Source organism: Abrus precatorius, unplaced genomic scaffold, assembly GCF_003935025.1.
Source record: "Abrus precatorius isolate BTA unplaced genomic scaffold, Abrus_2018 Scaffold3, whole genome shotgun sequence".
Taxonomy (NCBI): Eukaryota; Viridiplantae; Streptophyta; class Magnoliopsida; order Fabales; family Fabaceae; genus Abrus; species Abrus precatorius.
In genome coordinates this window covers 4,876,330-4,903,874 of record NW_020874373.1, presented here as the reverse complement: position 1 = coordinate 4,903,874, position 27,545 = coordinate 4,876,330, and the positions used below count along the sequence as shown (strand labels likewise).

The following is a 27,545-nucleotide window of genomic DNA, read 5'->3' as shown; positions in this document are numbered from 1 at the left end:
TTTGATAAAATCTTGAGAACCTTATGTTGTTTCACTCTTTAATTATTTCTAAGATTTTAACACAAAATGGCCACCATACAGTAGTCAGTAGCGTTGTACAAAGGGCTAAAAGAATATAAGAAATGTCTGATTCATTTGTGTCCACCCACAATACTTCAAATTCACTCCCTCATTCTTCTTCACATCAATATGGCAGATGAGTTATACTACAATTGGTCCGTATATACAATCATTTTGCAGAGAACCTTGGTTGAGAATCTTGTTTCACAGTTCACACATTGGTGTGGAAAAGCTAAAGATCTTGACAATGAATCATCCTGTTCAATATGCTTGTGAACTGCTGCTGATTGAAGCGTGGCAGCATCTATGTCATCTCCATAATAGAAGGTATAGATTCACATAATGAAAGCAATTATTAACCTGAAAACAATCAGACTAGAAAATAATCACAACCTGAAAACCGTGAAAGTATGGAACTGAAACGATCATGCATGATCCAACAGAGCAGTAGAGCTATTTCAAGATTTACAAAATATTGCATTAAATAGAGCAGTAGAAGCAATTGGATTAGATTACTCAAGGATTGAGGTGATGCTATCTGCCCTTAGCCTTTCGATCAGATCACGTGGTGTTCTCAAGTAAAAAGAGCTTAAGATTAATTTCCACTCGCAATTTGTGATTGTAGCTGACTCAAGGAAATTTTGCACATGATAGAGTTTGAAGACGGAACTTCTTACTAAATAAATTGACCACACACATGTAAACACAATCAAACCTTATATTACTAGGCCAACCTTTCAGGTTGATAGGAACCATTTGAATAGAGATAATGAAGCACATTCCATAAATAAATAAATAGAGAAAGAAGGAAGTGGAATTAGAGTAGGAAAGAGAGAGCCAGGGAAGAGGCAGTGCATGAGCGTAGCCACAACAGATTTATCCTCTCATTATTGTGAGTTCCTTTCTTCGCTATTTTTCTGTTGATAGCTCCATTCGTGCTCTGCCTGTTCCCAGCCTTTGTCCTATCTCTTCCTATTCACTCCAACCTTTCCTCTTGACGGATCCATTAACTTACCTCAATCCTAATCGACCACCTTCCTTCCTATCATATATTACTGTGTCTAAACTGGGTTTTCAGATAACTCTTGAGCTTATGTTTGATGCAATTCGACTCTATATAATAGTGATAATATTAGCTCAAGCCTCAAGGGGTGGGAATGGTTTGTTTGTAGTACAAGCATGTACTATCGAATCTCAGTTCAACTCTGCCCCCATGTACTACTTGGTGTTTTTGGTACAATGGTACTACACTAATACTAACACAATTTCAAAATGAAAAAGAACCTTCATGGAGACCTCATGTGTACTAGTACCTTTCACCTCGTGGTACTCAAATATGTAAGATGTCTTTACTGTGCTTTTTGTTTTTGTACTAAATGTTATCTTTTTAAATACAAAATTTTTATTCTTTAATCAATAAATTCGAATTAATTAACAGTAGTTGTTTCAGTCTACCTGGTGATATTAAATTTTAGTCTTAGTTAATGCAGCCAGAGTTAAATATTTAAAAGAGAGATTTTTTTTATGCTAATTTTGTATCAGTAGTGATAAGAAAAATAAATTCATAAATAAAAAGCGGAAAAAAAAAGATGGGCAAGGAAAATATTCCTAATCTTTCGATTCCTACGTTGAATTTTTGTAATTTGGAAATAAATTAAAAACCTAATTTGGTGGTTGTGGAAAATGGTCGGAGGCGTAAAAAGTCAAAATGATGGAGTAATTGATGTAATAATAATGTAACAGCTGAAATTGAAGGCAACAATTCAATGAAAATTGACAACTGGGCTGGGCTTGTAGAGGTTAGACAAAAAACATTATCCATTGCTCCACTTTTATGTGATACCGATTACCCGTCACGTGAAGGAGCCATTAACTTTGGCACCTTATATATATTAGATTAATCAATATGAAGCAAAACCAGAAGCTATAAATGTAGGATGTTGGAACATTATGGTCTATTCGAGCAAACCATGCACCAAACAATCATGGCAGATCCCATGTAGTCTGTATGTTGGAGGATTAAAAGGGTTACATATCCAGAAAAGTTAGGCGACAAAATATGAAAATAAGTGTAGTTTTACATCTTCTAACAAAATATTTTTATTATTAATTCTCTCAACAATGTCATCAGAACATGGATTAGTGTTTTCCTATCTTTATAAGCAATTTAATTTGAATAGCTATCAATGAAATATGTGAGCTCCTCAAAGAAGAAACGAAAGAGACACCACCAACGTGGAGCGTTGTGAAACAAATGAAGCTTGGTCTGAGTTGAATGATGCTGTGGTCCTCCATTATTGCATAGCTAATCAAGTTACAGAATTATTGTTGTTGTGGCTTTCGTATCCAAACGCAACTGATCAGAGGATGATTTGCGATTTGACTACTGGTTATGATTTTTGAAAGATAAAACAGATCATGCCAAAAAAATGTACAAAGTGTCATTCATCTAATAAATATGTTGCAGTTTATAAATATAATATTTTAAAAACATATTAGCATGCAAATTTATCATTAATATTTAAGATAACATATTTTATACTTTTATTAAATTAATTATATAATATATTTAATAAATATAACGTAAAGGATCAACGTGCAATACAATTTTTTTAATTAATTTAATATATAATACATTTAATCAATATAGCATTACAGAGTAGTATACAATCAATTTTACTTATATAATAAAATTATACTATTAAACATTTAATTTGTCATTTTAAAATGTTTTATAAATAAAAAATTTCAAAAATTTAATTAATTATAATAAATATTAAAATTCAAAATAACACAGTGTAATTCAACTGAGACTTTAAGAAATTAACTTATATACATTGGTAGATAGATATAGATATATTTTAATGTACATTTAAGTCTAGCTCAATGATAATTATAAATAATAAGCTTTTTTAAGTACATATTTTGTTCTATACTTTTAGATATTAAATTCATATATATTTTTGTTTAATAATACTTTTATTAGTATTTTCTATAAATATTTAACCAATTTCATTTAATAAATATCTTATAATTAATCAGTATAATATTTAATTTAATTTAAAACATGTAATTATATTGTTGATATTTAATATGACATTTTTATTAAACAATAATTATATTCTAAAATCATTTTGTTAAATATTAATATGTAAAAATATGATAAAAAAATTATTATATTAATTATGTATTAGATTTAGTAACTATCGCATTAAATGTTAATATACAGTTAATTTGACATGTTTATCGATATAAACATGGCTGAAAAATTTTGTTTGTACTGATGTCTGTCGCTCAACGTTGGGAGGGTTCGTTTGAACTTTATTTTGAGAAATCTCAAGTTTATTTCTCTCATTGTTTACAAAGATAGAAATGGTAAAATTTATAGAGAAATAAAATATTTATTCTTAAAAAAATGTATAAAATTATAATAAAAAATTACTATTCTGTATAAAATTATAATAAAAAATTACTATTCTGGAAACTTAAAATTAATTTTAAGAACTAAGAAAAACTTTTTTTATAATAAAGAGAGAGATTATATATCTATAACGTGATGAACTGTGATAGAATGAAAAAAATTATTAAAAAAGTTAAAATATGTTATAAAAATAGAAGACACGCCCTAAATTAGTTCCTAAAATTACAAGAATTAATCAATTTAGTCCTTAAAATATATAAAATATTGTTAAAGTTTTAGGACTAAAAATGATTGTGATTTAGTAACTTAAAAATTCATAATATGACTATTATTTAATAATTTCATACATAAATTAATTTTGTAATTTTATGGATTAAACTAATTGGTACTTAAAATTTGAAGATAAAAACTTTTTTGCATCAAAATTAAAATCACGACTTGATATTACGAAAATTTTCCATGTCTAACATTTTTTTTTTCTGGTTACAGGAGAGGGAAATAATGCTTTTGGAATGAGGTCAAATTGATGGGTCTCTCTCTCTCCCTTTCTTTTTTTCCTTCTAGTAAATTCCCTTTGAGCTTATGACTTGCAACCACCTCTACGAATTGATGTAATTTCTGTACAAAATCTTGCTTCGAATAATTCAATCCCTATCACCTACCCCTAGGGAAAAATCTCTATCATGTACATTTGCAGAATTTTCCCAGCGAAGATTATCTTCCCTAGTTTCCCATCTTCCTCCTTGTGCAAAAATAATGCTCTGCTAGCACTTTTGCTGAAACAATTATATGTTCATATATCAGTTGTTTTGCTTTTACTCTATCATGATCTGTCCTCCAAGAGATGAGGAAGTGTTATCTTCCCACAATTAGAGGGGTCAAGTTTCCTGAATTGCTCACAAATTAGCAACACATCTTTTTCCTGTATTTTACCCATCTCTTTCAGCTTGAAGATTACATACTCTGACTTACTGAAAACAAAGCGAAGGGAGAAGAGCCACAATTAAATAAAAATAGCCCTTTAAAATAATAACCATATAAAATAATTGAATAATGCATACATTATTGATGCCTCACACTCTCTGCCCCTACCTGTACACTCTGCATGGTGCATAAAACATCTAGACACGGTTAATATTTTTCAGAAAGTGACATTGGCCATCGCATGTTCGACAAGAGATGACAGTTTTCAAACCAAATTAAACAAGAAAATCGCATCCAAGCTATAACACCGGATTAAACAAATTACAATTATGTCCGCTTATGACTACCGGTTTCTTTTATTAATAATATTTTGATTCATATCGAGATTTCGCGAATCATTACAATGCTCTCCACAAGCTACAAATGATGTAGCTAATTGTAATTAACGTAAGGTTAGAGGCATAATGCTTAATTAGAATATCCTGGTTATGGCATCTAAGGTATCAGAAGCAAGTTTTATTTTCCTACTTAGATTAGGTGCCCAGAATTGGTATCAGGCCTCAATTGGTACCCAACTAATATCTGGCTCTCACTTCTGAAAGAAAGAAGTCATCTTTAGTGCTGTTTGGTTCTAACAGGCAGTGAAGATTACCAATGGCAAAGAAATTAGAGGTGATTGTTAAGAAAAGAAGTGATACCTGATAAAACCAGTGTTGTTGATATCAGCAGCAAGCAAATCCTCAATAGTGATTTCTCTTTGCAAAACCTTCTTAGCCATTCTCCTATGTCTTCTATCAATTCTAGCCTCAGCCAAATAGAGGAATGCCCGTGCCACCATCAAAGTAGAAAAGAGGAGCCAAATAGCCGCAAATAACCGACCCGGAAGGGTCTTAAAGGCTCTGTCTCCATACCCAACCGTTGTGACAGACATAACCGACAAGTAAATAGAATCAACAAATTCCAAACCCTCCACAAAGTACAACACCAAACTCCCAATTCCAATACACAAAACCACAATACCAAGTGCCAAACCAACCTTCAATCTAATCCTCATCCTACCCTTTGCCACATCAACTATGTAATTACTTGCAGAGAAACCCTCCCTAGCACCCATTTGGAGACTGGTCAGAATCACTTTCTCTTGCAAATCTAATACAAAGTTTACAAGCCCACTGAGGAGAATATCAATAAACCCAAACCCCACCAAAACAAAAACACAAGCAAAAACCTTTGTAACTGGAGTTAAAGGAGCTATATCCCCATAACCTATGGTACACATGGTAACTATACAAAAGTAAAGGGCATCCACTACAGGGTGTGTCTCTATGCCAGAAAAATGGTTCCTATTGTAAGAGTATATAACCACTCCCACGAAGAGATACACGACAAGTAACCAAATGCCTTGTCGAATTATGGAACTAGATTGAGGTTTGGGAACTTGGGGTGTCTTAGGTTTGAGGTCTCGCATGGCAACCATAGCAGGGGCTGTCTTGCAACGACTAAGTTTCTTCTTTGGAAGCAATGGTTGGTGGTGTTCATTGAAGGATTGTATCTCTGAATTTCCCACACGTGGGGCTTCTTGCAAGGTGGTGACATCGTTGAAGGACTTGGAAGATGAGAAGGGCAAATCGGAACGTTCGATGATTTGGGGAGTGTTGAGAATTAGAAAGGGTTCATTCTCCATAGGGAGAAGAGCAGAGAAAAGATGAGATTGGTGTGGACATAAACATTGTTTCACTCATTGAGAATGGTTTAAACTTTCATTACTGAGTCACCAAACCAAACACACTCGTCAGTTGTTGTGGGCCCCATGCCACGTGTTCTGACGGCGATTGTGGGGCCCTATTCTGATTTATTCAAGTTAAAGAGACAAGAGTGCCATGCATTTTTTTATTTTTATCTTTTCCTTTTTTGAAAGAATGAAAAATAAATTAATACCAATCAAACAACCGCTAATCATACAAGCTATTCTATACAAGTTCACGATTAATTATTAAATTAAGTATTAAAAAATTAATATAACAGCGGCGGTTACATCCAAATTTCTCCAATGGATAAAAGAAAGGAAAGCGTTAATCCACAATAATTTTTTTTTTATTTTTTTAAAATGTATGTGTTAGGAAAAAATAATAAAGATAAAAGTAAAGTGTAACTACACTTTTACTTTATATATACATAGTTCGATCCACATGATTGTAGTTTTTAAAATTGATTACTTTTTTATTTTAAAATTAAGTAAATTTTATTCTTTAAATTTTTTTAATTAAAATTATTAAACTATTATCTTTATCTAACTTTTTAGACTTTATACGGAATTTGAGATATAAAATAATTTTCATTTTTTGGAATAGTAAAAACTTTAAAAAATTAAAAGATCTTATAAGACGTGAGATTAATGTTTAAAGAGAAAAAAACTATACATAGTTGTGATATTTAATATTTTAATTAATACTTTTTAATAAAATAAAAATTTATAGGTAATGATTAAAAATATTTAAATTTAGAAGTTAAATAAACATATATAATTAGAAAAAATCAAAGGAGTAAAATCGCATATAATATAATATCATACACAATATTAACTTTCACACGTTAAAATAAGATATCTGTTAAAGAAATAACCAATTAAGTGGGTATCATTGGTTTTCGAGGGGTGGGGTTTATAAATGAAATTGATTTAGCAATTTGGATAATCAAGTCTCATGGCCTTGTAAACGCAAGTTGCTAATTAAATTAAGTCCAATTATTATGACTTGGAAGACGACTGGAATTAATAACTCTTTGGTCTTTGATGAACTGCAACTTTTTTTTATTTTCAGTGTGTGTCACTTTGTATGGAGACTTTTTGAGACAGAACGGGATTATATCCATGGCACTGTAAACTATAATTTGGTAAATAAGATATTTACAGCTTACAACTGTACTTGTTTTTATATTTGCAAAAATATTAAGTACAAGAAATTTGAATACTGTTGGAGGAACTCGTTCTCTTTCTATCTTTCTGTTGGATTTTCTTTTTCATTATTCACCCCCTTCTTCTTATCTGCATCAATTTCTCTCTAATTTACAATCATTCATTGTTATTTTAAATCCAAAGGTTGGAGAATTTTACTAAGGGATTCATTTTATCGTTTGATAAAGAAAAATTGATTGATTTGACTTTATCTTTCAAAATTTTCTCTAAATATTTGGCACTATATAGTCAATTCAAATTTATTTTATATATGTACATTCTGACAATACATTTATAAAATTAGGAGAAACCAATTTTTAGCAATAAAGTTCGTAGAGACTAAGAAGTAGAGTGTATATTCATTGTTGTATTTGCTTTAAGACTCAACTCTATACTACTTACCAAACTACAAATGTTGAAAAAAGTCTTCTCCACTATGAATATCGTTGAGAATTGGATGCAAAATCGTATATAATAAAAATGGTTAAATGAATGTTTGTTATTACAATACTTAAAATGATAAAATTATTTAAAATTATAAAAATACAAAAGCTCGAAATAAATAATTATAAATTATATTTATCTTTTCAATAATATTGTAGATTTATGTATATATTGTCCCACAATGTTAAAACTATGAATTTGTAACTGATCAAAATAATAAGTATAACTATGAATTAACAATCTCCTACTTAAATCTAAAAGACAACAACAAAAAATATTCTCAACATTTTTTTGTACTTGAAAATTTTATCTATATATAACAATTGTTTATTTTCTTTTGCTTCATTTTGAGCCATATTTATATTCTGATATTAACATTTCACTTTGTAGTCAGTCAAAAATAAAATTTTTGTAGGAAAGATTTATTTGATTAGTTCAGTAAGAAGTTTGGATAGTTAATAATTGAGCACTGTTTGATGTGATTAATTACTAGCTACGCAATATTATGACTGTGATTAGATCACATGTTTCTATCGAATCCAAGCACCATGTTATGCACGTTATATTATCTTTGGTACAAATAAATATTTGGGTATACTTATTTTGTTAGATTTTTTAACATTAATATTAATATTTAATGTGTATAATAATAATAATAATTATTATATAGATTTTGTAATTAGGCTCTTAGAGTGAATAATTTGTGATGGGTTGCACTATTCTATGTGTCTAGTGAGATGTTCATGTTCTCATCTGATTAGGCTTATATAACTGTTGCCCATTAGACAGTTAATAGAGTGAGATAATAGTAATCAGATAAGTGAGATAATAGCAATCAGACAAGAGAGTAGTACACGCTCACTCGAAAACAAAGATTGCTTATGACTCATGGGTTCTCATAAGGATTGATTATGACTCGTGAGTTCAGGTACGCGTTTAACGCAATTATTCAATTACATATAGTTGGAATTGTATTAAGATGTTATGATGTGTATTATATATAATTATGTTATCTTTAATTTTATATTTAAAATTCCTGCATATTCTTCCACTCATCTTCTTTTATCAAATTTCACTTTAAAATTGATTTAAGTGATGAAATGTCTTTTTTTCTTTTATTGGTATGAAGTAATGAGATGTCTATGAGAGGCACTCATTCGCTTAGCCTAACCAATGAACCGCCATAAGCTTCTCCCTTTCAACCAGCATCACCGAGGAGTCTTGCATTGTCTCATAACACTAATAGCATATGTTTGCACATTAAAAAAAAAAAAACAAGAACAATGCATATTCCAATATACTCTCTCCATCTTCTATTACCCAATAAAGCATGAAGATTTTAATAATAGATAAATTATGGGATCTTCACATTATCGGCACTTATTATAATGTTGACCAAAAAAATTTCTCTTAGTTAAAAATAAAATAAAAGCAGGAGTAGAATGTCATATTCTGCACCTGCTTTGTTGCTATGCTATTTTGGTTCAATAATTTAAGCATAAAGGACAAAAACCAATAAAGCAACAAAGAAGAGTAAGGAAGAGGGTGAGAGATAGTATAAGAGGGGACAGAGACGAAACAGAGGGAGAGGATCAGAGAAATCGAGGTCAGGGAGATTTGAGAGAAACAGACGAGAAAGAGTTCTAAGTGGTGAGACTGCGTGCTTATAGAAGTGAGGTGTGAGAAATTAATTTTTTTTTTTAACTAAAATCTGTAAGAGTTAAAATATTTTTTAAGTGAAAATAGAATATAATTTTTTATTTTTAGACCCTCTTTTAAGTTTAGCCCTAGACAACGCACCATTAAATTATCCTCAAGACCGGACCTGTATACACCAGAACATATTGCCTCAATAATTACTCTCGCAAGTATAGATAAAAATTATGCAAGGCAAGTTAATTAAATTGCAAGTCAATCTAGAGAAATTGTAGCACTTTATATAAATAAACAAAATGAGAGTGTGTAGTTGTACCGGAAAAAAAAAAAACACATTTCCAGTCAATAACATTAAATGTGAAAAATATGGGAAATATTTTGAACCATTTACCATATGTTGAGAGCGCTCATCTTGTATAGCAATCAAAATCCCTGTTGGAATGTGGGTTACTCTAACAGCACTATTGGTTGTATTTGCATGCTGACCGCCTGAACCACCAGATCTATAGGTATCGATTGTTAAGTCTTCCTTCTTCAATTGAACATCAACCTGTTTAAGGCCATGTTATTACTAGCTATAAGACACCAGCAGTCCAGCAGGAGAAAAAAGTAGGAACACATATATGAAGCATGGGTACAGCACTTCTAGGGATGGCAATGAGTAATCCATACCTACGTTTTAAAAAAATACTCGTACCCAGTTCTATACCCACGTGGGTATGAACATTAATTCTCGTATTCATACCTTCTGAATACTCGTATACCCATCTTATATCCATTACCCGAGTCTGTTTGAGAAAAATATATTTATATAACTTCACATAAGTAGCATAATAATACAAAAATTTAATATGTAGTTATCGAACAAGATACAAACATAGATAAAAAATAAAATATTCAAATATCATAAATGCTAAATGTATCTTAATATAATAATTTTCTAAACTAAAATTTTTAGAAACAATAAGCGAAACTAAACACACAAGTTATTTGTCAGTGATAACCCTATATTGTGTCAGAATTGATCGATTGACAATGTCAGAGTGACAACGAAATAGATCTGCACAATAGTTGTCCTTTCGTGTGGGATCATTTGGTGACATCTTATAACGACATTGACAACTAACTCTAATGAATAATGTTTCATAGTTGTTAAGTTTTAATGAGACAGACATTGAGAATGATAATATAGTTAGAGTAAAGAAATTTAATACTAACAATAGAAAGTGGATGTATAAAATATTTTTTTTAACTTTTGAAATTGAAATTGTAAGAAAAATAATAGATTTAATTAAAATAATATAATATAATTAATATATATATATATATATATATATTAATACTAGTATTTTTAACTCATATATTATACAAAAGTATTTTATCAAAAATATAAATTTTTGAAAAATTATTTTAATAAATTAAATATTTATAATATATATAAATTTTAAAAGAAAGAATTTGAATAAAAGATAAATGATGGTCACAATAAAATTTTATAATAAAGAAATATACGTGTATATTAAAAAAATTATACTTTTTATCTGAAAAAAATTAACAAATAAAAATTAACAATAATTTTTTATATTTATATATTTTCAAAAACTTCTTTGAAAGTGAATAAATAGTAAGAATAATATTATTTAAATTCAATATATTATAGTTGTGGTTGTAATACATATGTTGTATAGAAAAATATTATTTAAAATTAAAATATAAAAAATAAAATTTAAATATTATTAATAAATAATAAATTTACGGTAATAGTAAGTGATTATAAAATATTTATAATATATATATATATATATATATATATATATATATATATATATATGCAGGTATGGGGCGGGATGGGTACTTAGATACCCCATACCTGCATATTAAAATTTTAGAATTCTAAGTAATTTTTTCATTGAATATCTAATTTAGTTTTCTTTTTCTTCTTTTCAACTTTTACATATCAGTATTTCTAGTTTTCTGATATCTACAATGTTTTTCTCCTCTCATTTTAGACCTCAATTATCAACTTTCACAGGAGAAAGATAAACAACGAGTAATATAACAATAAATGACAATAATAATAAGTTTAGTGACTAACTCTTTATTTGCTAAAATTTATGTATTTTTATTTTATATATAATTTTTTTATATTTATTTTATACAATTATATATATATATATATATATATATATATATTTTTTTTTTTTTAATTGACGTATCCGTATCCTATTTTTTTAAAAAATGCCGTATACATACCGAACCCGTATCGATGCAACATAGTATACACCTTTTTCCTCCCATAATGTTTGTCATTTGTTGTTTTTTTTTTATTGGGTAATGTTTGAGTATGCAATTTGCTGTGAATTATTTATGCATGTTTTAAGCTTCAAACTCGCAGTCATTTATTTGCACATATTATACAACTGAAACCATCATTTTACCTACCAAACTCATAAATAGCCCGACCAAGCTACAGAGGACACAACCATAATATCTAGGATTTTTTTTCCTATTTTTATATTTTACTTTTTTTCACCCTATTTTCTCTAAATGTCTCACGATAAATAGAATAAGATGTTAAACGTGATACTTAGAATTTTTATATCTAAATTATTAGTTTTTTTTAGTTAAAATCTCTTTGTATGTTTAAATTATAACAATCGGAGCTTTTAATAGGAATTGAGTTATAAAAAGAGTTAATTTTAATTTTTTAAATATTTTCCTTAATTATTCAAAAAAATGATATTCAAATTTTTTAAAATTTTTTTAATGATAATATTTTTAAAAGATTAATGTTTTAATATTTTAGCTCTTAATAACTTGGTGAACAAAAAGTTTAGAGAACTAATAAAATAGCACATTTGATTTTGAAGTATTCACTTCCAAACTTAGAATTTATTGGTAATTTAATAATAAGTTATAATTAGTTAAGTGAATTGTTTTTAGAGCAGTTAATCAATGGCAACTAACGACTTAAGATTTATTAGCCATCATTAAAATTATTGATATGATAAATTTCAACATAATTGTTAAAATTGGATTGAATCGGTCAGTTTGATCTGTTGAACTAGAAATTAATTAAGCAATTAAATCGATCAATTCAAAAATTTTGTGGTCGAACAAAAAAAACTGATTAGGAATCGATCAAAATCAGGCAATAATCGATGCTGAAAAATGGTTTGAACCAATCAATGCAGATTTTTCTTTTATTTTTTAAAATATCTTTTCTAAAATATTTTATTGAATATACAAAGACTCATATATGGTATTTAAAATAACTTTATTATTATTTAATTATTTACTATAAATTTTTATTCTGAAATATATAATATGATCATTTTATGTTATTTTAAAATTTTAATTAACTTAATTTTTTATAATTTATATTAATTTATTGTTTAATATATATAATATTAAAATATATTTTTTATTATTATTCGTCTGATATTGTTGAATCATGAACCAATGATTTTATCAGTTTAATTATAAAAAGATTATGTTTTGCTTTAATTTAAACACTTAGAAACTTTAATAGCATAAAAAAAGTAAGAAAGCATTAAATTTTAGGAAATAAAGTATAATTTATCTTTAATATAAGGTTAATATTTTTGTTTATTTCAGTTCTCTGTATTTTTTATGGGCTGAAGTGTTTTGGGTCATTAATTTATAGCTGCCCAGATTCTCCAGAAGGAGAAAATGGTTCATTTCAGTTGGGCTTTTGTTTCTTTGATAAAGTGTTTGGAGAAATAGAAGATTTTAACAATCCTAGATAACAAGCAGTGTAGAGACTAGATAAGCTTTTCACAAAGAAGACAGGCTTCGATTTTTAGGTTTTAATTTGCCTGTAACCATGTAATTTATCATTATTTTTATTTAATATTTCGATTATTTTTGTTTACAGGACAATTTATTGTGTTATGTTATTATAATTTGCCACAACTTATTTTAAAATAATCGTATTGGGACGGATGCATTCATGTGAATGATATCGATCACATGATTTACTCTACCATTTGCTATGCATAAATGACTTCCAAACTTCATTTTGTTGATCAGTTTACAATTTTTATATATATGCTCCAATACATTCTGTCCATCTTTCTTTAAGAAAACAATGGAAAAAACGTGAAGATTTTAACATATAAACACTATTACTTTTCAAAAATAAAATAATAAATTATGTCACAAACCACAATGCTTGGCGGAATAGTTCAGTTTCTACTTTCTACACCAAACAAAGTTTAGACTTAAAAGGCCAAGGAGCTCGAAACATAAAATACCAATTTCATCATTTATAAATAAAGCTTACTCAAAATGCATCATGATATGCATATAGATTCTTACCACGCCTTTTTTTTTAACTAGCGTTTTCCTGCAGAGTCATGGCAGTGTCTGTGATAAGAACAAAACGAGGCTTAGTTAAACCAGCTGAGGAAACTCCATTGATCACACTGGACCTATCAGCCATCGATAGATTACCTGTTCTAAGATGCAATGCTAGAACCTTACACGTGTTCAGACATGGCCCTGAAGCTGCAAGGGTCATAAGAGAGGCCTTGTCCAAAGCACTGGTTCCTTATTACCCTCTTGCAGGAACACTCGCTGAATCCAAACCAGGGTGCCTCCAAATTCAGTGCTCTGGTGATGGCGTGTGGTACGTTGAGGCATGTGCTGATTGTACCCTTGAATCTGTCAATTTCTTTGATGATGTTCAGTCTCTTCCATATGATGATCTTCTTCCTGATGATATTCCTGAGATCAAACACGTCGAACCCCTCGTGCAAATGCAGGTATCACGTTCAAAATTTCATCATAGCTATAGTTTAACATTTGTACGTGCATATACCATACTTCTTTTATATGTCTACTATTTAAATCATTAAAAATTAATATCCCATGTAACATCATATATTATTATTTTTATATATATACATTTAAAAACTACATATTAAATATAAAAAATTCCTTTTTAGTGATATAAAAGCCATTATTATACTTTATATGCATAATCAATCAAAAACTTAAACAATTCCTCACTATATTATTTTAATTATTTGTGTACATAAATATTATGCTTACACAAGAAATGTTCTTGATTTAATTGTCGTAAAACTTTTCTTTTATCAGCAAGCATAGTGCACTTTACTTGTTATCATTGAATATGTCAATTAACTAAAGAATATTGATTTTTCCTTCCTCAGGTGACACAATTTGGTTGTGGGGGTTTTGTGATAGGCCTCATATTCTGCCATAGCATATGCGATGGTCTAGGAGCTGCACAGTTTCTAAATGCCGTTGGGGAGCTAGCAAGGGGTCATGAAAAAGCCAGCATCGAACCAGTGTGGCAAAGGGACTTTTTCCCATCTCCTCAAACACCCCAAGAAGCTACATTGCCACCAAAGCTACCCCCACTTCAAATACCAGAATACAAGCTAGAGCATGCAAACATAGACATGCCCATGGATCAAAGCATCCTTCTGAAGAAAGAATTTCAACAAGTAACTGGACTCGGTTGCTCTGTCTTCGAGATTGTAGCTGCAGCATGTTGGAGAAGCCGAACAAGAGCCATTAAATTGGAACCCAAAACTCAACTGAAGCTTGTGTTCTTTGCAAATTGCCGTCATCTCTTGGACCCTGTTCTACCCGATGGTTTATACGGAAACTGTTTTTTCCCAGTGACGATCACAGCTTCATTTGAGTCCCTTAGAGAGGCTGTGATGATTGATGTGGTGAAGCTGATCCAAGAAGCAAAAGCCAAGTTACCCGTTGAATTTGGAAAGTACTTGAAAGGTGAACATTTGCAAGGTGGAGAGAAAGAGGACCCATTTGCACCTCCACTCACCTACACTACTATGTTCATATCAGAATGGGGAAGGCTAGGATTCAACCACGTGGACTACAAGTGGGGTCCACCTGTCCACGTGGTTCCCATACAAGGCTCCACCATTATACCCGTGGCCATTGTAGGGTCCATGCCTCTACCAAACAAAGGGGTTAGCTTGATGACGTGGTGCGTGGAGGAGCCACATCGAGTTCCTTTCCTTAATCACATGAGTGGAGTCGTGAATGGGGAAATGATATAAAGGCTTATAATAATATTAACTTTCCTAGAAAATAGCTGAGAGGCTTGCCGAAGAAATGGTCTCCCTTAGACCCAATAATGCCAAATTGAAAATTAACCTCATCAACATAAAAGACTATTTCTAGCATAAACATAACATACAAAAATAGTTAGTGATCTAAAGTCTCATTCCACTCCTAAATTTTTGAAGCCAACGACAAATTGTGCCATTCATTCATAAAAGAAGCACCTCAAAACCCGCTAAATATACATATTTTTTCCAATTTATTAGCCTAAAAATAAAGAATCTACACCTATAAAAGCCCAACTTCATTCCATGTCTCATCACTCCTCAAGCCTCCCCCTCAATAAACACACCCCACACAGGGGAGGAAAACCATCTTCTCCATTCGACCATCGAAGAGAAGATCCAATAAAGGAGAGAAAAAATTAAAAAAAAAAATTTAAATAAAAAAAAATGTCAGGAAAGGTTATTATCTCTGCGGTCTCTCTGATCCTTGTGGTGGGTGTAGCCCTCGGCGTGGTGGTTGCCGTGAACAAGAAGAGCGAAGACCCAGAAATCCAGTCTCAACAAAAATCCGTCAGAGTTATATGCCAAGACACCGAAGATCAAAAACTCTGCCATGACACTCTTAGCTCAGTCAAGGGCGTGAATGCCACTGATCCAAAGGCTTACATAGCCGCTGCCGTAAAAGCAACCACTGACAGTGTCATCAAAGCCTTTAACATGAGCGACAGGCTCACAACGGAGTATGGAAAAGATGACAGCACGAAGATGGCCCTCGATGATTGCAAGGATTTGTTGCAATCTGCAATAGAAAGTCTTCAACTCAGCACTGATTTGGTTCACAACAACGACGTGCAAAACATTCATCTTCAATCTGCTGATTTCAGAAACTGGCTCAGTGCTGTTATCTCGTACCAACAAGCGTGCATGGATGGTTTTGACCGTGGAACTGATGGTGAGAAGAAGATCAAGGAGCAGTTGAACGAGCAGGGTTTGGACCACGTGCAGAAAATCACTGCCATCACGCTTGATATTGTGACTGATTTGTCCAAGATCCTTGAACAATTCGGGTTGAAGTTGGATCTTAAACCCGCTTCCCGTCGCCTTCTTGGGTCTGAGGCTGATGAGGAAGGATACCCTACTTGGTTCCCTGCTGCTGATCGTAAGCTTTTGGCTCAGCTTCAAGGTAAGGGATGGAGATCACGAGTGAAGCCCAATGTTGTTGTTGCCAAGGACGGAAGTGGTCAATTCAAAACCATTGCAGAAGCTATAGCTTCATACCCTAAGGGTTTCTCTGGTCCTAGATACGTTATCTATGTTAAGGCTGGTGTGTATGATGAGTACATCACCGTTCCCAAGCAAGCAGTGAACGTTCTCATGTACGGTGATGGCCCTCTAAAGACCATTGTCACTGGTCACAAGAGCTTTGCTGGCGGCATCACGACCATGCAAACTGCCACCTTCGGTAATTAATTTACTTTATTACTATTAAATAAAACCATTTTCCTTACACACACATGTATACATATATATACTATAACATGAATGAATTAACGTGGACTAACTGATTTTGCATGGGATGCATGCAGCCAACACTGCAACAGGATTCATCGCAAAGGCAATGACATTTGAGAACACAGCTGGACCTGATGGTCACCAAGCAGTGGCACTTAGGAACCAAGGAGACGCGTCTGCTTTCGTGGGTTGCCACATATTGGGTTACCAAGACACCTTGTACGCTCAAGCCAACAGGCAATTCTACCGCAACTGCGTCATCTCTGGCACCATTGACTTCATCTTTGGCACATCCCCAGTAATAATCCAACACTCTGTGATCATTGTGAGGAAGCCAAACGACAACCAATTCAACACAGTGACCGCAGACGGCACAAAGACGAAGAAAATGAACACTGGCATCGTGATCCAAGACTGCCAGATCGTCCCAGAAGCAGCACTTTTCCCTGTGAGGTTTCAGATTAAATCCTACTTGGGAAGGCCATGGAAGGAGCTCTCAACGACCGTTGTCATGGAATCCACTATCGGAGACTTCATTCATCCAGATGGGTGGTTCCCTTGGGCCGGTAATGCTTTCCTTGACACCTTGTACTATGCTGAGTACAACAACGATGGTCCTGGTGCCAATGTTAGCGGAAGGGTCAAGTGGAAGGGTTACCGTGGTCTCATCAGCCGTGCCGAAGCTGAACAATTCACTGCTGGCAAGTTCCTCCAGGCTGGACCTGGTTCTGGAGTTGATTGGATCAAGAGTCTTCATGTTCCTCACGCCCTTGGCTTCGTCAAAGCTTAAAAACCAAACCTCTCCTTAGAACATCAAGTTTTATCACATCAGAGCCACCATGCGCACCCACGCAATTTATTATTCTTTGTAGTTCTATCCTTTCGTTTGTCAATATCTAGGGTGCAATGGAATTTATTCTAATGAAAATTTGCTTCTATTAGCTAAAAGTTTCCATTTCATTCCATCATTATACTTGCCTCTAATGGCAATCTTAATTGCTCATCATCACTGTTAATTTTCAAATTAAATTAATCTCAAACAAATATTAAAGTTCAAGTAAAAATCAATCAGGTCATTTTCGTTCAACTAATTAGTTAATATTGATTTAAAATTTTGAAATCGAAAGTAATTAATTAGCTAGTGAAGTGACGGAAGAAAAATGACAATATCACCGTTAAATCAGGGGAGGATGAAGATTTAAGTATAATTAAGCGTGACTAATTACATTTATTTGTTTGGCTTTTAATGGAATCTTTTAAGGTATGTTTGGTAGAAGTTTTTTTTTTTTTTTAAGGGAAGGGAGGGAAGGACATTTTTTTAATTTTTAATTAAAATAATTATATATTATTTATGTTAATAAATACATTATATTTTTATTAATATATTAATTTATATTTTTAATTTTTTAAAAATAATAATTTTAAATATATTTATTTAAAATTAAAAAATATGTCCTTTCCTTCCTTTTTCTTCAAAATCTCTCCTAAATAACCCCTTACTTGTTGGAATGCTAAGTTTAAATATATATATATATATATATATATTTACAATTTAAAATCTTAAATGCACTCAAAATACTCTCTCTATGTATAAACTCTACTAAAATATCTTATATCATAATGTAACACTCATGTTTTTATACGCGAAACAAAAATACAAGTATTTTATTAGAAAAGGTAAAAAAAAAATATTGAAGTTTAATTAACATTTTTTTTTCATTTCAAACATTTCTTTGTGGGTTTGTTATAAATGTTTTTCATATATAGTAATGAAAAAATTATGTACTAAAAATAGGCATCGTTCTTAATAGAAATTTGAATCATTATTTACTTTTTTGTAACATATTAAATCCTAATTGCTAAACCCAATATATCATTTTTTTTCCATTTTAACCGTAATTAGTTAGTAGACAATTCTATCAAAAAATTGAATCCTCTCCTGCCTCAGATTAATCGAAGAAAAAATCAGATGAATGAAATAAATTTCCTAATTCACGGTTCAATTTATTTAGATTGCGAATGAAATAATGAATTAAACAAAATTATTTTACTTTTTGGTCCTAGAAATACGAAACAACAAGAGGCTGGGCAAAAAGTAGAGTGGGCCGAACATGGAGGCCGGGCCTAATGGCTTTAATTGGCGGGTCGAATCATAGCGAATCATGACTTTTGTCTCTGCTGAAATTTGAAAGCGAAGGGAAGTTGTGTGGAGTTCTCCATTTCATCTGAAAGAAAAACCATTGAGAAGCATTAACAAATAACAATGAGATTACATCGTAGCTTTATTATTTACCGTTATCTTTCTCGATTTCGAAAGCAATTTGAGCCAAACTCTGATTTCTCGTTCCCGAATTTCCGGCACCGACCTCCATTTTTCCTTTGTTCTTACTCTGCCGGTAACCTTTCGTTTCCTTTATATTTTAAGGTTTATTAAATTGATTATATTTTTTAATTGATAATGGATAGTTCGGAGCAGACAATAATCCTTCGTTGTTATTATGGTAACGACAATACATAGATACCACCTTGCTTGCCTCTGACAGTTACTTTAAGTAAGGTTGATGGTTTTTGTTAACAGAAGTGGAACCTCAACTGTCACCGAAGCTCTTAAAGATAATGGAACAAAGACTCTCGGCTATTGAGCACAGGACTGCTTGTCTTAACAATCTCCTAAATCAGGTAATGCACTTGCAATGCTTCTTCTTTTTGGATTTCTTTCTCGGTATTTTCTTTTTAATGTTTTGCACATCTGTTTTAATGACACCTCTTGTTAGTTCTATAATATATTGCATTTTGGTAGATGATTAATGTGCTATTTTAGTTGCCCAATGATTTTTTTTTCTCGAATTAATATCTTTTTTTTCTTTTAATTTATTTTATGCGATTAAACCTAAGTGTAATTGTATAATTGAATGGTGCTGGAGTTCTTTAGCTTATGTTTAATTTCTGTTTTTGATTGAAGACAGCCAGAAGCATCACCATCTGATTATGCAAGAGCTAACAAGGAGCTTCGGAAACTGAGTGGTTCTGTGGACCTTATTAATGAATTGAGGGCCAAACAGAAGGTAATAAGTTGATGTATTTTGTGGCTTAATTTTAGGTTGGTGTTAACTTTCATATGTGATGGAGGGTTCTCCTTACTGTCTAAATCTGTGTCATGACTTTATTCCGGCATTCACCTATTCAGTTAAGCATACCTTACTTAGCAAACATTACTTGATGATGTATATACTTTTTGTTAGGCTCTTCCTTTACTAGATTCATGATGTAGAAACCAGTATAAATATGTCATTTGATCCATTCAGTTAACTCCACTCAGTGGGAAAATGGTTTCTGTTTTGCTGTTTCTTCTGTGATAATGTTTTACCACATAGCCTTTGGCATGATACTATCTATTTATCTACATTTCTGATATGAATTAATTACTATGCCCTTTTTGAGTTTAAATAAATAAGAAGGAAAAAGGGAAGATGAGTATTTTTTCTTTTTTTGGATATGTTATATAACAACCTTTCTACTATGCAGGAAATTGGTGGCTTGAAGTCACTAATGGCTGAATGTTCTGAGGATAAAGACATGCTTAATATGGCTTCAGAGGAGATGGGCCAGGCCATAGAGGAGGAAAGAAAACTGCAAAATTTGCTGCTGAAGTCATTACTTCCGAAGGATGATGCTGATGAAAGAGATTGCATTTTGGAGGTGCGAGCAGGTAAATTGTCACTGTTGAAAATGGATATCTATTATAAATGTTCATCAAACTCATGCTTAATGAATGTTTGCTAAGTTGTCTTAGGTCTTGTTGATCACTTTACCACTGTACCTGTTTACTTCTGTCTATTTGCTTTCTTTTTTCCCATTTTCATTTTCTTATTCTATTTTTATCCAGGCACTGGTGGGGAGGAGGCTTCCTTGTTTGCAATGGATATCTTTAAAATGTAAGGTTACATTTATGTCACTGGAAATTAGTCTGATTCAGAAACTGTTGTTAGTTTTCTTAAAGGAATCTTGTCTTACATACTTTAGGTATGAGAAGTATGCTCACAAGAAAGGCTGGAAGTTTGAAGTAGTAGATATAGCTCAATCTGATCTTAAAGGATACAAGGTACATATTTCAGACATTAATAGACACTAAATATGACCTGATTTTCAATACTTTCCTAGTAACGTGTTTTGAATTGTTTACTGCAATATTCTGTTAGGGTGAGTGGGTGACTGATATGGGCCCATTAGTGAGTCAAGTAGAAAGGCCCAAAATCTGGTGTGTGTACACTAGGAAGGGAAAGGGAGCACACGTGTAATGGGGAGTCACTTAAATATAAAAGGATGAGAGAGAAGTTTGTTATGGAAGAAAATGATTAGGGAGGCTGTTTGTGCCTAGAGAGGGAGGCTCTTGGTCTATGAACTGAGAGGGTGTTACTTTTATACCTTCTTTCTATCATACATTTCATATGAACGATTACTATATTTCTGATTTTTTCTGTTCTTAACCATTATTTTTATATTCGTGTTTTCGTGAACTTAACATATTCACCTTGCATTCATTGTGACCCTCTGTCTCTGATTGTACTGTGTGCCACAAGTTCTTGATAGTGGAATTGGATTCATCTTGTAAGTGATGTGGTTTGGACTTTACTTTACTTTATCAGGAGGCGAGTGCTGCAATTGCGGGAGTTGGTGTTTTTGGGAAACTAAAATTTGAAAGTGGAATTCATAGAGTACAGGTTTTTGCTACCACCCTCTCATTTACAACCTATAACTACATCTACTTAGTAATTGCTGATGTTCTTCTTTTAACAGCGAGTTCCTGTGACAGAAAAGTCAGGACGTGTTCATACTAGTGCTGTTTCTATTGCAATCCTCCCTCAGGCTGATGAAGTAATTTAGTAATCAATGCCCATTCCTATACAATTTATATCTTTCTTTTTCTCCTTTGATTCTGTTAGTTGATGAGTGGAATTATGAAGGCTTGATTAATATCTTTTGATCTTATGATGTGTTCCTACTTTTTTCTCCTGCCGGTGTCTTATAGCTATTAATAACATGCCCTTAAACAGGTTGATGTTCAATTGAAGAAGGAAGACTTAAAAATCGATACCTATAGATCTGGTGGTTCAGGCGGTCAGCATGCAAATACAACCAATAGTGCTGTTAGAGTAACCCACATTCCAACAGGGATTATGATTGCTATACAAGATGAGCGCTCTCAACATATGGTAAATGGTTCAAAATATTTCGCATATTTCACATATAATGTTATTGACTGGAAATGTGTTTTTTTTTTTTTTTTTTTTCAGTACAACTACACACTCTCATTTTGTTTATTTATATAGAGTGGTACAATTAACTCCCAAATTGCTCTCTGTGAGCTGGAGTTAATAATAGTGCTACAATTTTTCTAGATTGACTTGCAATTTAATTAACTAGCCTTGCATAAATTTTATCTATACTTGCGAGAGTAATTATTGAGGCAATATGTTCTGATGCACAGCCACTTCGTAATTTCTTGCAATTTTTCATATGGCGTGGATGAAGCCATCTACACATTTCCAGTTAGATTGAGTGAATTGTATGTGGCATGTGTTCTTTGTTATGGTGGAGGATAGTGGGCAGAATAATGCGGTTAGGCATAGTAAACGTGTAATATTCCTTTGCGGTTTAGGGACAGTTAATAATAATATATGTAGTGGGCAAAGAGGTTTAGGGGTAGGTAGATTTTGGGTGAATCTCTTTGCTGTCTCTAACTTGTCTTTCCTTCTTTTATTTATGATTTCCTAAATTCTGTACTGCACTTCCTTGCTTTTTTGGTGTAATTTCTCACTGCAGGGCTGATCATTACCATTGAGTATAAATTAACCAGAGGAATTCTTCTTTTATATGCTTTCTACATATTTACACTCTGCTGGTAGGAATTGAATTGACAGAACCCATTACAATTTGGTGCTTTCATTGACTCCAATGGCGGAAAACACTAGACTCAAGGAGTTACAAATTGACATGAAAAAGGCATTTGATGCGATTGAGGCGCAAGATCGTAAGGGCATCGATTTAGGTCTCAGAGTGTCTCAGTTTGAATCACAACTGACCGGAATGCAACAAACGTTGGAACAACTCATGCTTAATCTTTTGTCATTTTCTTCTGATCCGTTGAATGGAGTGACGAACTCTGAGGCTGAACCCAAACATTCATCTCTGGTTCCTCCTTTGCAAATGCGGCATGTAAAGTTAGATTTTCCAAAATTTGACGGTATCGACCCTCTTGATTGGCTTTTTCGTGCAGAGCAATATTTTGCCTATTATAACACTTCGGATGCAGATCGTTTAACGATCGCCGCAGTTCATTTTCAAGGTTTGGTTATTCTATGGTTTCAAATGCTCCAACGAGCGAATCAATTGCCGTCATGGGCTGCTTTGGCCACTGCCATTGAATCACAGTTTGGTCCTTTGCCATTTGACAGTGCCCGTCCCAAGCTTTTTAAACTTGCTCAGACTTCTTCCATCTCCAATTACTACAATGAATTCATGCTCCTCGCTAATCGTAGTGAAGGACTCACCGATGAAGCATTACTTGATTGTTTCCTCAGTGGGTTGAAGGACCTGATTCGGCGAAAGGTCATCACCCAGGGACCTTTAGATTTGCTTAAGGCAGTTGCTCTAGCCCATTTGTTTGATGAACAAGATACTGTGAGCTTTTCGGTTCCGACCCCAAAATCTCCTTTTGTGCGAACCAACCCAAACCTGGCTCCCTCTTCATCTACTAAGGGGCCCTCTTCTTCATCAATGCCTCCTCCTTCTGTTTTACTACCGCTTTTACCCACACCGCCTGTCAAGCCGTCACATCTGGTTCGTTGTATGTCCTCGGCCGAACAACAATTATGTTGGGAAAAGGGATTCTGTTTTACATGCGACGAAAAATATACTTGGAATCACCGGTGTCCAAATAAACGGTATTAACTTTTTGAGCTTGAAGAGGATCTGCCCCCACCACAGCCTCCCGACGATTCCCTGGATTCTGAGGCCGCCCTTCACCATCTTTCCTTGAACGCTTTTTGAGGTTCTCCTAGCAAGGCAACCATTTATTTTCAGGGTGCAATTTCTGGTAAGCCTGTTCGCGTTCTACTTGATGGAGGTAGTTTTGACAGTTTCATTCAGCCACGCTTGGTGCATTCATTACGTCTTCCAGTGCAACCTTCGCCTTACCTGAAGGTCATGGTCTTTTTTGCAAACTGAGGGTTATATCCCTGCTTTATCTATTTCAATTTCAGGTCATACTATTACTATTCCCGTTTATGTCTTGGCGGTAAGTGGCACTGAAGTTGTCATTAGTACTTCTTGGTTGGCCACTCTGGGTCCTCATATTGCAGATTATAGTACTGGCTACATTAAAATTTTCTCTGGTGGTGAGTTTGTAACCTTACAGGGGGACACTTCCTCGATGCCTCAATATGCTCATTTTAATCATTTGCAGCGCTATCATTCTTCTGCTCAGATTTCAGAATTGTATCTTTTGCACTATGACTCTCCTGAACAACAAGTTACAGATGAGAATCCTTTTCCTCCAAACTTGCCTCCTGATTTATTATCTATCCTGCACCAGTTTGCTACCGTATTCCACTTGCCCAAAGTTTTGCCTCCTGCCCGTCCTCACTGCGGTTAAAGTCAAACCATATCGTTATCCATTTGCACAAAAGGCGGAGATTGAACACATGGTTAATGAGATGCTTCTTCAGGGGACGATTGCACCCAATAACTCCTTTCTCTACCCCAGTTTTTATTGGTCAAGAAACATGATGGTTCTTGGAGATTTTGTACCGACTATCGGGCTTTGAATGCAGTTACGGTCAAAGACTCCTTTCCAATTCCCATAGTTGACAAATTTTTGGATGAGTTGTGCAGTTCTGTGTTCTTCTCAAAATTGGATCTTCGGTCCGGGTGCCATCAAATTCTAGTTCGTCTTGAAGATCGCCACAAAACTGCTTTTTGCACTCATAAGGGTTTGTATGAATGGCTTGTAATGCCATTTGGCCTCACCAATGCTCCGGCCATTTTTCAAGCAGTTATGAATGATCTTTTTTGCGTAAATTTGTTCTTGTTTTCTTCGATGACATTCTCATCTATAGTCCCACTTGCTTCACTTGGAACACTTATCAATGGTCCTGCGTTGTCTGCAGCAACATCAGTTTTATGCTAAGCTCTCCAAGTGTTCTTTCGGGCAAACTTGGGTGGATTATTTAGGCCACCTTGTGTCTCAACATAGTGTTGAAATGGATCCCTCCAAACTGAGTGCAGTGCGTGATTGGCCTGCTCCGACTACAGTTACTCAGTTACGTGCTTTTTTGGGCTTGTCGGGTTATTACCGCCGCTTTATTAAGCAGTATGCTAAGATTGGTGGACCCTTGACAGATTTGTTGCAAAAGGATCGCTTTGCTTGGTCTTCGAGTGCACAAACAGTTTTTGATTCCCTTAAGGCTGCTTTGCTGGAGGCACCTATACTTGCTCTTCCTGATTTTTCCAAGCCATTTGTCTTAGAAACGGATGCCTCGGGTTAGGGAATAGGTGCGGTGTTAGCGCAAGAAAGACATCCAATTGCTTACTTCTCTAAGAAGCTCTCTTCTCGTATGCAGAAATAGTCGACTTGTGTTCGGGAACTTTATATGATTACTGAAGGTGTTGCTAAGTTCCGGCACTACCTGTTGGGTCACCACTTCATTATCCGTACGGATCAGCGTAGTTTGCGGCATTTTCAGGAACAGACTATTCAGACACCGGAGCAAGAAGCCTGGTTACCTAAACTTCTGGGGTATTCTTATTCTATTGAATACAAACCCGGACCCACAAATGCAGCCACTGATGCTCTATATTGTTCTTTCTTGATGGCATTGTCCCTTTCGCGATCGTCACTCCTTGATAACATTTGTGCCGCTGTCGCTCTATCATCTAATTTGCAACAACTGATTTCAAAATTTTTGTTGAATCCTTTGACATTTTCGCAATACTCTATGCGGGATGATTTGCTATTTTATAAGAACCGCATCGTCATTCCATCTGCAGACCGTTCGCTTGTCCACCTTATTTTGCAGGAATTCCATTCATCGAGACTGGGTGGCCATGTTGGGTTCTTATGCACTTTTTCTTGCGTTGCCGGTCACTTCTATTGGGATCAAATGCGTTCTGACATTCGAAACTTTGTGCGAACTTATCAAGTATGCCAGCGTGCAAAACATGTTCAAACCTCTCCAGCTGGTTGATCATTACCATTGAATATAAATTAACAAGAAGAATTCTTCTTTTATATGCTTTCTACATATTTACACTCTTCTGGTAGGAATTGAATTGACGGAACCCATTACATTCTTTCAGTTGAGGCTGGTAGGCAGCTTAAACTTGGCACACTTGTGCTGTTGGTATTTTTTTTTCCACTGAGAAATGTATGTTTAGGGTATAATTACATTTCAGTTTCAAAACTTTTTTGTTGTTTTTCTCAATGTTAGACTTATTTTCCTTAAAGCTTATTTTGTTTCAATAATAAGACTTTGTAAGGGCCATTCTGGCATATTTGATGAGGCAGGTTTAGTTAATTATGATCTGTGATGAATTCACTATTTTGGTTTCTCTGTTCTACATTTCTCTTCTGTGATAAGTTATTTTTCTTCTCCTTACGTTCTATCTCTGCCTTCTCATTTCTGCTTTTAGAACAAGGCGAAAGCTCTCAAGGTACTGTGTGCAAAGCTATATGAAATGGAAAGGCTCAGACTTCAGAGTAGTCGATCAAAGCTTCGATCAGAGCAGGTAGAAGAGATCTCTTAGTAAATTCTGTTCAATTGCCATGCCCTTTTGCATTCTGGAATCTGGATCAACTTGGACTTCGTCAAATTGTGCAGATTGGTAGTGGGGATAGATCTGAACGCATCCGAACATACAATTTCCCTCAAGGCCGTGTAACTGATCATAGAGTTGGTATCACTTATCACTCGATAGATGATGTGATGCAAGGGGAAAATCTTGATGTCTTCATTGATGCTCTTCTATTGCAAGAAGAAATGGATGCAATTGCAACTTTTAGTTCTTCTCAGTAAAGCCAGTGCGCTTAACTTTTGCCGATTATTAGTTTAATGTCTTGTTGGTGTAATTCACTAACTGAAAATATGATATTTCATGTTTTGCGCAAGACTCTAGGCAGAGGAAGAAGTTGAGATAGCATACAACCGATTGATGCGTGTTTATATATGTTAGTTACATGACTGGCATGTTTACTCGTGTTCTCAATAATATAAAGGCGAAAGCCCTGCCCTTATTAATTTTGTTTTTGGATTAAACATTCTTTGTTTCAAGAGAGGCTTGAGACCTAATGAAAAGTAAAGATTTTTTTTTCTTTTTCTTTTTAAATTATCGAGTCATCCATATGTTGTACGTACAAAATAAAAATCTCAAATGAATTTAATAGGTTCAACTCGGCAAATAATTATGTTCAAAAGAAAATATCCTCCTT

At 33.4% G+C, this 27,545-nt stretch overlaps 4 protein-coding genes across 6 annotated transcripts; 3 read left to right on the top strand and 1 right to left on the bottom strand.

The window, feature by feature from the left end:
• Positions 1-3,902: 3,902 nt before the first annotated feature.
• On the bottom strand, positions 3,903-6,159 carry LOC113861644 (two-pore potassium channel 5-like). 3 transcript variants are annotated; one of them, XM_027494606.1, is made up of 3 exons: positions 5,104-6,159; positions 4,543-4,582; positions 3,965-4,452 (listed from the first exon to the last, which is right to left on the bottom strand). In XM_027494606.1, the coding sequence occupies exons 1-2, from the start codon at positions 6,087-6,089 to the stop codon at positions 4,570-4,572; spliced, it is 999 nt and encodes a 332-aa protein (XP_027350407.1). In that variant the 5' UTR covers positions 6,090-6,159; the 3' UTR covers positions 3,965-4,452; positions 4,543-4,569. The 3 variants fall into 3 exon arrangements, with proteins under 3 accessions (XP_027350405.1, XP_027350407.1, XP_027350406.1); XM_027494604.1 differs by lacking the exon at positions 4,543-4,582 and having other exon boundaries at positions 3,903-4,452; positions 5,104-6,154; XM_027494605.1 differs by lacking the exon at positions 3,965-4,452 and having other exon boundaries at positions 4,477-5,000; positions 5,104-6,154.
• A 7,678-nt stretch (positions 6,160-13,837) lies between these two features.
• LOC113861055 (acyl transferase 4-like) lies at positions 13,838-15,538 on the top strand. The gene is made up of 2 exons (XM_027493656.1): positions 13,838-14,245; positions 14,657-15,538. The coding sequence occupies exons 1-2, from the start codon at positions 13,838-13,840 to the stop codon at positions 15,536-15,538; spliced, it is 1,290 nt and encodes a 429-aa protein (XP_027349457.1).
• A 456-nt stretch (positions 15,539-15,994) lies between these two features.
• LOC113861641 (pectinesterase-like) lies at positions 15,995-17,849 on the top strand. The gene is made up of 2 exons (XM_027494602.1): positions 15,995-17,009; positions 17,134-17,849. The coding sequence occupies exons 1-2, from the start codon at positions 15,995-15,997 to the stop codon at positions 17,847-17,849; spliced, it is 1,731 nt and encodes a 576-aa protein (XP_027350403.1).
• Positions 17,850-19,254: 1,405 nt separating this feature from the next.
• Positions 19,255-27,299, top strand: LOC113861642 (peptide chain release factor 1-like). The gene is made up of 11 exons (XM_027494603.1): positions 19,255-19,455; positions 19,638-19,738; positions 20,026-20,124; positions 20,585-20,768; positions 20,946-20,994; positions 21,083-21,161; positions 21,706-21,780; positions 21,857-21,934; positions 22,114-22,272; positions 26,750-26,845; positions 26,938-27,299. Exons 1-11 carry the CDS (start codon positions 19,323-19,325, stop codon positions 27,130-27,132), a joined length of 1,248 nt encoding a protein of 415 aa, XP_027350404.1. The 5' UTR covers positions 19,255-19,322; the 3' UTR covers positions 27,133-27,299.
• Positions 27,300-27,545: the final 246 nt, after the last annotated feature.

Coding starts and splice junctions, on each gene's coding strand:
- LOC113861644 (XM_027494604.1), bottom strand. CDS start 6,089: ATGGAGAATGAACCCTTTCTAATTCTCAACACTCCCCAAATCATCGAA. Junction 4,453..5,103: donor AACAACACTGGTTTTATCAG/GTATCACTTCTT, acceptor CTTTGTTTTCAG/TAAGTCAGAGTATGTAATCT.
- LOC113861055 (XM_027493656.1), top strand. CDS start 13,838: ATGGCAGTGTCTGTGATAAGAACAAAACGAGGCTTAGTTAAACCAGCT. Junction 14,246..14,656: donor AACCCCTCGTGCAAATGCAG/GTATCACGTTCA, acceptor TTCCTTCCTCAG/GTGACACAATTTGGTTGTGG.
- LOC113861641 (XM_027494602.1), top strand. CDS start 15,995: ATGTCAGGAAAGGTTATTATCTCTGCGGTCTCTCTGATCCTTGTGGTG. Junction 17,010..17,133: donor CATGCAAACTGCCACCTTCG/GTAATTAATTTA, acceptor GGATGCATGCAG/CCAACACTGCAACAGGATTC.
- LOC113861642 (XM_027494603.1), top strand. CDS start 19,323: ATGAGATTACATCGTAGCTTTATTATTTACCGTTATCTTTCTCGATTT. Junction 20,125..20,584: donor AATTGAGGGCCAAACAGAAG/GTAATAAGTTGA, acceptor TCTACTATGCAG/GAAATTGGTGGCTTGAAGTC. Junction 21,162..21,705: donor CTGATCTTAAAGGATACAAG/GTACATATTTCA, acceptor TTACTTTATCAG/GAGGCGAGTGCTGCAATTGC.